The sequence below is a fragment of the Camelina sativa genome, chromosome 20, assembly GCF_000633955.1.
Source record: "Camelina sativa cultivar DH55 chromosome 20, Cs, whole genome shotgun sequence".
Lineage (NCBI taxonomy): Eukaryota > Viridiplantae > Streptophyta > Magnoliopsida > Brassicales > Brassicaceae > Camelina > Camelina sativa.
Genome location: NC_025704.1, coordinates 999,489 through 1,007,879, shown reverse-complemented (window position 1 = coordinate 1,007,879; position 8,391 = coordinate 999,489). Strand labels below are relative to the sequence as shown.

Genomic DNA, 8,391 nt, shown 5'->3' with positions numbered 1-8,391 from the left:
TTTTTTTTTTTTTGTATATTAAAAAAATATACTCCACGAGTGATGAATGATTAGTAGTACTTCTCTATCTATAAATACCACCAATAACAATACTTTCCGTATAGAGATCTCTTCTCAAACAAAGGCGAAAGCTACCGAAGTCTGTTTCGAATCTATTAGTATCTTTTCAAATCATGGCGAGGATGATCGGACCATTCGAAATTGTACCGGCGATTCTTGTTTATCCGGTGAGGGTTTCAGCTTCGCCTTCTTTGGGGACAATTTATGAGGAAGATGACGAGTAAAATTTCATCTTTTTGTTCTAGATATCTTTTTGTTTTTCTTTTAATCCACTACACTGAAATCAACATTTCGAGTTATACCTTGATAATAATCCTTTTTTTTTTTTCTCTTGTACGCAACGGGATAACAGTAATAATAATAAGTTCAATGTCGGTTCATACCTTAGTGTGTGTACATTATTTATGCGATACACATTTGTCTATACTACTAACAGTGTTCTTCTATTTTGTCTAACACATGTGTCCTTATCGACAATATTTTCTCATTTTCTTCAAAGTTCAAAAAAAGACGTTTTAGTCCATTTTCTCCTAATTATTACATCATTTTAATAACTTAAAAAAGAAGATAATTAAGTAACAAGTATACTCAAATCCCCATTGGTAATTTATGAAGAAGAAATCAAATATACGCGATTTAATTAAATCTTTGAAAGAAGATCAAAGTAAATAATCAAATCTACTACTAATTTATAGAAACAAATATACTTAACATTAATTTATTCATAACTGTTCTTCTATTTTGTCGCCATCTCTCTTCTTCCAACTTTTTTTTTTCTTTCTTTCTTTCTTGTAGTTTGTCACAAAAATCTTATAAACTTAACATTCATAACAAAATCATGACTTATTATTAACCTCCTCTCAAAATTTTCAATCCAACCCACAATTTTTTTTTTTATCAACTGAATCACCGAAAAGACAAAAAAAAAAAGAAAAAAAACTTCACCTTTTTTTTTTCTTCTCCCGATCTGGGTTTGATCATCATCACTATCCTCCTCACAGATACCGACTACCTCATCCTTTGATTCCCGGCGGTGGATCTCCCGTCTCCGATGATGCATCCTCCTTACGTCGAGTACCAGAAAGCCGTCACGATTCGTAACGAGGTCAATCTAAAAAAGGAGACTTTAAGCCTCGAACCCGACCCGGAGAATCCGAATCGACTTCTCGTCTCCTTCACGTTTGATGCAGCCTTGCCCGGAAGGTGTTTTCTATTTCCACTCTGCAATGTTAAGTTAAAAAGTTTGAAACTTTGTTGAATCAATCTCAATAACTGACTTTTTAACCTCTTTTTGTTGTTGTTTTGGTTGGGGGGAGAGAACAGGATCACAATCGTTTTCTTTGCTAAAGAAGAAGCACAAGGCAATCTTATAGCCACAAAGGAAGATACTTTGCCTCCAATCACATTCGATTTCGGTAAAGGACTTGGTCAGAAGTTCATACAACCATCTGGAACAGGTATAGACTTGACGGTATTTGAAGTTTCCGAGCTATTCAAGTCCTCAGAAACAGCTGTCTACCCGCTTGCGATTAAGGCAGAGGCACAAGGAAACTCGGGTTCCATGGATGCGCAGATTACTATAGTAACCACCTATGTGAAGGAGAAAGAAGAGATTAAGATAGGAGTGGTGAAGCAGTGTCTGTGGACGAATGGGATTCGTTTTGAGTTGCAAGAGATATATGGGACGGGGAACATGGTTGATGGTTGCTATGAGGGTAAAGATTGTGTTATATGCTTGTCTGAACCACGCCAAGTAACTGTTCTTCCTTGCAGACACATGGTATATATAGAGCTCTTACTTCAAATCAGGTCAACAAAAAAAATTTGAAGCACTTTTGTGTGATGGATTTTTGAGATTGGTTTTGTGTATTGTTTCTGTTTGCAGTGTTTGTGTTGCGGGTGCGCCAAAGCGTTAAGGTTTCAGGGAAATCTGTGTCCTGTTTGCAGACAGCCTGTCGAGAGGTGTTTGGAGATTCCGGTAGAAGCAATGAGGGGGGTAGAGATGGAGTTAGAGCATATTTAGTTAAGCAATCGATTTATGTAATCTATGCTATTCTTATTCAAGACATAAAATGTTATGGTTCAATATATATATAAGGTGGAAACTGAGTTTTTAAATAGCAATGGTAAACAAACACTCAGCTTCTTATTTAGTAAAATAGGTGGTTGGGCAGGAGTTGTGGTGGCCAAGACAAATATGCAAGGCGAGATTGAGTTTACATTATTGGTTTAGTCTTCCCACCATTGATGAACAAACACACTTCTGGTTCTTAGAGTCTGAAGTATGTTGATGCAGTCTGGTTTCTGGTTGGAGCAGCGGAGGAAAAGCTCATCCACGTAGCATATGGCTCCTGTTTCCAATAGAACAGTTAGGAACTTCATTTCCACTTGGCTTGTGTTCATCTTTAGAATCACAAAGTCTGCGTATTTCGTAGTTTCCTCAAACCAAGCAAAGAAATCGAAACCCTCGTCTTCTGGAAATGGTTCTAGCTGTTCAAGCGGATTTATCTTTTTGCCTGTAGAGTTGTCCTCTGCCAAATCCGGATGGTAGACAAAGACGATAGCATTACTGAAGTGTTGTGGTAGACAAAGTAGACACTGAAAGCTTTGCTGTCGATTTGGGTATGACGGTAAGAACCATTTTGGAGTTAATTTAGCATCCATAACCTCTTCTTCAGAGAGAGATCAAGAAATTTAAGTTTTGTGAAAGTAAAAAACTCTCAAAATTGATTAAGATTTTAAGTTTTGGATCGAACACCAGGTCGAGTGGTACTGGTGGCCACACAGTTGGGCCAAGTATTGGGCCTTCCATTTAATAAAATAAAAAATGCTTCAGAGTGACGAATGCTATTAGTTTGTACTTTGTAAAATCACAAATCAGTGCAACATGAGTTGTATTCCAAACCAGTTAACAAGGGTCTTTCGATACGCTACTACCTTCTTTCTAGTCATTCATATCGGAACATTAATTATATACATTTTGTCGGTTTGAGGTATTACGTTGTCAAAAGATCGATCCACTTTATATGGTCATCGGTGTGATGCGTGTACCTTATTTTGTTGCCTTATCCATCACATTTCTTGGTTTTGTGCCAACGTAACTACCATATGCCGCATTTGAAATGTTGCTCTTATCTAGAAACATTTTTTTTTAAATGTCCGAAGTGGTATTGCTGTCAATGTTTTTACTTCTTTATCTATCTAATTTAAATAAATTAAATCCATTGTTTCTTTTTATCTTTCAGATATTGTTCCAAATAAAGGGTCAGAAATTTATATGCAATAATTACATAAACTGTATTTGGAAAATGATCTGCAGAGAAACATTCACAAAAATACTTATGGAAAATTATCAAATTCCTATCACCTAGTCAAGAAATGATAAATGTGACAATAGCAAATATACTACAAAGTGGGGAAATTTATATAAAATACTGTATAGGATTGTCTTTTTTAAAAATTTCGAGAAAAATCGCTGATCACTTAATTTTTCTTGAAACAATTTGATATATATTAAATTTTGATTCAAAATTATATACACCGCTGGTTTAAGGGATAATACCAACAACAAATTAAAGAGTTATTTAATTTTATTACTGAAGTAAGTAATAAGGACAAAACAATAAAATACAAAACCGCCGAGTCCAGCAGTTTTACGCTTGTAGTAGAGAGAAACGGGGCAGGCACTGATGCTAATGTGAGAGAAGAGAGAGCACACAGAATTGAAGCCGATGAGTGTCCTTGATTAATAAATCTTCTTCCTCATATAATTTCTCCTAAATTTTTAAATCTCAAAGATTGATACTTTGTTTTTTTTTTTCTAGAGATTCTTCTTTTGTTATATAATACTGTTTCTGGGTTATGCTTCAATTTGATGATGATGATGGATGCTAAAGATAACACTCGCGGAGTAGTAGAACATGGGTCTCGCGAAGTTACTTCTCCAGCTTCAATGGTGAGTTTTTCTCACTCTTTTAAGTCTTAACTCAATTCCTTCAAATTTTTGAATTTTTCCTCAAAAGTTTCATGCTTTAAGTCTTAATTCATGGGTATCATCAGAATTGATATTTTTCTTCTTCTTTTTCATCAGTTAGCTTAGGTCTTGAGAGTCTAGGGTTTATAAGATGAGGGTTTAAGGGATTGTTTTTGATCTTCAGCACTTGTTTGAACTGTCTTCACTTGTAAATTACGCAAATTTGCTTGAAGTCGGTTTCTTTTTTAGGAGTTTACAGGTTTAAGGGACAAAGTTTTGTGAAATCTAGGGTTCTTAATTGCTGATTAAGGTGCATGATTGGGTAAAGGATCGAACTTTGTGAGGAACTGATACAAGAATCTTCTTCTGAGTTTCCCAGGTTGGTGATTGTGCTGAGATAACAGAAGAGCTTTCACCGAGGCAACACCAAAGAAGGCGAGTTCTCGGGGTAGATATACCATCGAGAGCACACGAAGACGCTCATGGCGATTCTCTGAGAGCAAATGGTTCCTTAATCCAAAGCCCTGTTTCCAAAAGGTTCAAGTTTTCTCCAATGTCAAGCCCTAGAATTGGGAGACGTGTTGATGATTCCATAAGTCCTTCCTCTTCAAGAAGCAGAAGGAATCTCCTAAGCTTTAAAATCAGGAACAACAATGCAGATATTGAGGAAGGTGTGGCTTCTGTGGCTGTGTCGCCTTCAGGAGATGGTGGTAGGGATAATAAGTCTTATATTCCAAGAACATGGTCTCTCACTAATCTCTTAGCTCCTAGAAAATTTAGGAAGACAGAGTCTTTACCAGTAACCCCTATAACTCACTCAAACCCTGAGTCCATGAACGGGAGGTATGCTGTTGAGGTTGATCCAGTTACATCCATGGTCAGTATTCTATCTTACAAAAGCTTGGTTATACCATTAAATATGGGAGATATTCTTGTTGAGTATTGCGGTTTATCTTCTGCTTGTACTTAATTTTCCTGCTCTTTATGCTAGAAAGAGGAGCAGTCACTGCCTATTCGTCGTTCACGCTCAGTCCCTACGTTCTTCAACAAAGATGGAAGTGTAAAGCCATTAGGTGTTTTCCGTGTGATTCCTACTCCATCTCGAGGGGATGAGAAGATTCTAGAGATGATGCCGGCATCTAAAATAAGTAAACCCAATGGTTAGGAATCACCTCCCAAACATATATTTCTGACACTCGGTGTAACAAACCCACCTTATTATATTTAGTGATGTGTGTTCAGATGAAAATAGTTATGGCGGGGAAGATGTTCCTGAAGAAGAAGCTGTATGTAGAATCTNTTCACTTGTAAATTACGCAAATTTGCTTGAAGTCGGTTTCTTTTTTAGGAGTTTACAGGTTTAAGGGACAAAGTTTTGTGAAATCTAGGGTTCTTAATTGCTGATTAAGGTGCATGATTGGGTAAAGGATCGAACTTTGTGAGGAACTGATACAAGAATCTTCTTCTGAGTTTCCCAGGTTGGTGATTGTGCTGAGATAACAGAAGAGCTTTCACCGAGGCAACACCAAAGAAGGCGAGTTCTCGGGGTAGATATACCATCGAGAGCACACGAAGACGCTCATGGCGATTCTCTGAGAGCAAATGGTTCCTTAATCCAAAGCCCTGTTTCCAAAAGGTTCAAGTTTTCTCCAATGTCAAGCCCTAGAATTGGGAGACGTGTTGATGATTCCATAAGTCCTTCCTCTTCAAGAAGCAGAAGGAATCTCCTAAGCTTTAAAATCAGGAACAACAATGCAGATATTGAGGAAGGTGTGGCTTCTGTGGCTGTGTCGCCTTCAGGAGATGGTGGTAGGGATAATAAGTCTTATATTCCAAGAACATGGTCTCTCACTAATCTCTTAGCTCCTAGAAAGTCTAGGAAGACAGAGTCTTTACCAGTAACCCCTATAACTCACTCAAACCCTGAGTCCATGAACGGGAGGTATGCTGTTGAGGTTGATCCAGTTACATCCATGGTCAGTATTCTATCTTACAAAAGCTTGGTTATACCATTAAATATGGGAGATATTCTTGTTGAGTATTGCGGTTTATCTTCTGCTTGTACTTAATTTTCCTGCTCTTTATGCTAGAAAGAGGAGCAGTCACTGCCTATTCGTCGTTCACGCTCAGTCCCTACGTTCTTCAACAAAGATGGAAGTGTAAAGCCATTAGGTGTTTTCCGTGTGATTCCTACTCCATCTCGAGGGGATGAGAAGATTCTAGAGATGATGCCGGCATCTAAAATAAGTAAACCCAATGGTTAGGAATCACCTCCCAAACATATATTTCTGACACTCGGTGTAACAAACCCACCTTATTATATTTAGTGATGTGTGTTCAGATGAAAATAGTTATGGCGGGGAAGATGTTCCTGAAGAAGAAGCTGTATGTAGAATCTGTATGGTTGAAATGGAGGAAGATTCAGAAGCTTTTAAGATGGAATGTATGTGCAAAGGGGAATTAGCTCTTGCCCACAAAACATGCACGATTAAGTGGTTCACAATAAAAGGGAACATAACATGTGATGTGTGTAAGCAAGAGGTGAAAAATCTCCCGGTGACTCTTCTCCGTGTACAGGATTCTCAAGAACGTTCTAGAGCAGCCAGGGATATAGAGATTTCACGGTTCAATAACGAATGGCAAGAAGTTCCAGTTCTTGTCATTGTAAGCATGCTTGCCTACTTTTGTTTCCTCGAGCAGCTTCTGGTTATGGAAATGAAATCCAGTGCAGTTGCGATAGCTTTACCATTCTCTTGCATTATAGGTCTTCTTGCATCGATGACATCAACAGCGATGGGTAATAATATAAACTCCTCTGAAATTATATATTACCCTTTATGCTAAGTCGATCATCAGTTGTTAGTGATATGATTTGTTGCAGTGAAGAAGAAGTTTGTGTGGCTCTACGCAATCGTTCAGTTCTGTTTTGTGGTCCTCTTCGCTCATCTCTTCTACTTAGCTGTAAGATTTGATGTGATGTCTCAGTGAAACCTTAATTTTGTGGAAGCTCTGGTTCTTGGTTGAGTCCTCACACATTCTTTCATTAACTTGTTTTCAGATTAAGCAGCCGGTTATGTGTATTGTCTTAGCCACTATGATCGGATTTGGACTCACCATGACCGGCACAACGGCTGTTAATGAGTATTTGAAATGGAAGAGAAGCAATGCCCACCAGTCAGCAAGCACTTAAGTGACTCAACCACTGTTTCAGACAGCAGAGTAGATCTTCAGTGAAGCTAAAGCTAGAGTCCCTAAAGGATTGGGTCGGTTTTTAGATTAACCGATTTTTTTTTTTCTTTTTGGTTAACTGAACCATCAGGATCGGTTTTTCGGTTTAGCTTTAATCAATTTGTCTGTCTATGTGTTATGTGAGAGCGGATTTGGTTATTTGTTGTGTAAGAAAAAAAAAAAAAAAAACTTCATTATAAGAATTAAAATCTCATTATTTATATGACGTCATTATTTATTTCTAAAAATACCAAAGATTAGATATCAGACTAAAGAAATTGATAAGATCAGAAAAAATGTTGCAATCTAATATTGTTTTCTTACATCATAATGTTTGTCTTTCTTTTTTACATCACATATTGTGAAAGGCACACATGACATATAAATAATAATGAGCAGTGTATGATTTGCAATCCCATATATCTTGGATAACACTTCTTCACAGCTTTTTGACAGGTCACAATAACCCCTTTTTCAGTTCATTCTTCATTTTCAATCCTCACCCACCCAACCGATCTCCCTTCAAAGTAATCTCTCTCCTCTCTCTCTTTCTCAATTTGTACATACTTTTACTAACCTAAAAACAAACACTTCTTCCAATCTCTAATGACTTAGTTGATAGAATCTCATTAAGTTACCAAGTAATAATCTTCACACCAGTGAGAGAATCCTACTCTTCACCAAACTACATCTCTCTCTATATAATTAACAAACCCCAAAACCTCTCAACAAACACACACAGAATAACCACAGCAATGGCTACTTCAAGAACACTCATTTCCTCCAATCTTTTCATCTTCTTCCTCGTTATGGCTACTACAAATGGTCAGGCTCCAGCTCCGACCCCTTCAGGTCCAACCAACATTACCGCAATCCTAGAAAAAGCTGGTCAGTTCACACTGTTCATAAGGCTTCTCAAAAGCACTCAAGCCTCAGACCAAATCAACACTCAGCTCAATTCTTCCTCGAGCAATGGCTTAACCGTGTTTGCCCCTACCGATAACGCCTTCAACAGCCTCAAATCAGGAACCTTAAACTCATTGTCCGACCAGCAAAAAGTTCAGCTTGTTCAGTTCCATGTCCTTCCCACGCTCTTGACCATGCCTCAGTTTCAAACCGTTAGTAACCCC

General features: G+C 37.7%; 4 protein-coding genes across 4 annotated transcripts in view; all 4 read left to right on the top strand.

Annotated features, from left to right (window-relative positions):
- Positions 78 to 505, top strand: LOC109131339. Its single transcript, XM_019242193.1, has one exon. The coding sequence runs from the start codon at positions 174 to 176 to the stop codon at positions 282 to 284; it is 111 nt and encodes a 36-aa protein (XP_019097738.1). The 5' UTR covers positions 78 to 173; the 3' UTR covers positions 285 to 505.
- LOC104768487 (probable E3 ubiquitin-protein ligase LUL1) lies at positions 969 to 2,180 on the top strand. The gene is made up of 3 exons (XM_010492485.2): positions 969 to 1,263; positions 1,384 to 1,840; positions 1,946 to 2,180. Exons 1-3 carry the CDS (start codon positions 1,112 to 1,114, stop codon positions 2,081 to 2,083), a joined length of 747 nt encoding a protein of 248 aa, XP_010490787.1. The 5' UTR covers positions 969 to 1,111; the 3' UTR covers positions 2,084 to 2,180.
- On the top strand, positions 3,692 to 7,484 carry LOC104768486. The gene is made up of 6 exons (XM_010492484.2): positions 3,692 to 4,015; positions 5,512 to 6,009; positions 6,124 to 6,292; positions 6,375 to 6,830; positions 6,915 to 6,994; positions 7,092 to 7,484. The coding sequence occupies exons 1-6, from the start codon at positions 3,935 to 3,937 to the stop codon at positions 7,221 to 7,223; spliced, it is 1,416 nt and encodes a 471-aa protein (XP_010490786.1). The 5' UTR covers positions 3,692 to 3,934; the 3' UTR covers positions 7,224 to 7,484.
- LOC104768485 (fasciclin-like arabinogalactan protein 11) overlaps positions 7,876 to 8,391 on the top strand; it is a gene marked incomplete in the record, with an annotated part of 2,173 nt that continues 1,657 nt past the window's right edge. The window contains 1 exon segment of the mRNA XM_010492483.2: positions 7,876 to 8,391. Within this exon segment, the coding sequence (XP_010490785.1) occupies positions 8,017 to 8,391 (375 nt within the window).

What these genes read in the sequence shown, in the direction of transcription:
- LOC109131339 (XM_019242193.1), top strand. Translation starts at nt 174, where the DNA reads ATGGCGAGGATGATCGGACCATTCGAAATTGTACCGGCGATTCTTGTT.
- LOC104768487 (XM_010492485.2), top strand. Translation starts at nt 1,112, where the DNA reads ATGATGCATCCTCCTTACGTCGAGTACCAGAAAGCCGTCACGATTCGT. An exon ending in GATGCAGCCTTGCCCGGAAG is followed by an intron (nt 1,264 to 1,383) that starts GTGTTTTCTATT and finishes GGGAGAGAACAG; the next exon opens with GATCACAATCGTTTTCTTTG. An exon ending in TTCTTCCTTGCAGACACATG is followed by an intron (nt 1,841 to 1,945) that starts GTATATATAGAG and finishes TTCTGTTTGCAG; the next exon opens with TGTTTGTGTTGCGGGTGCGC.
- LOC104768486 (XM_010492484.2), top strand. Translation starts at nt 3,935, where the DNA reads ATGATGATGATGGATGCTAAAGATAACACTCGCGGAGTAGTAGAACAT. An exon ending in GATGACATCAACAGCGATGG is followed by an intron (nt 6,831 to 6,914) that starts GTAATAATATAA and finishes GATTTGTTGCAG; the next exon opens with TGAAGAAGAAGTTTGTGTGG. An exon ending in CTCATCTCTTCTACTTAGCT is followed by an intron (nt 6,995 to 7,091) that starts GTAAGATTTGAT and finishes ACTTGTTTTCAG; the next exon opens with ATTAAGCAGCCGGTTATGTG.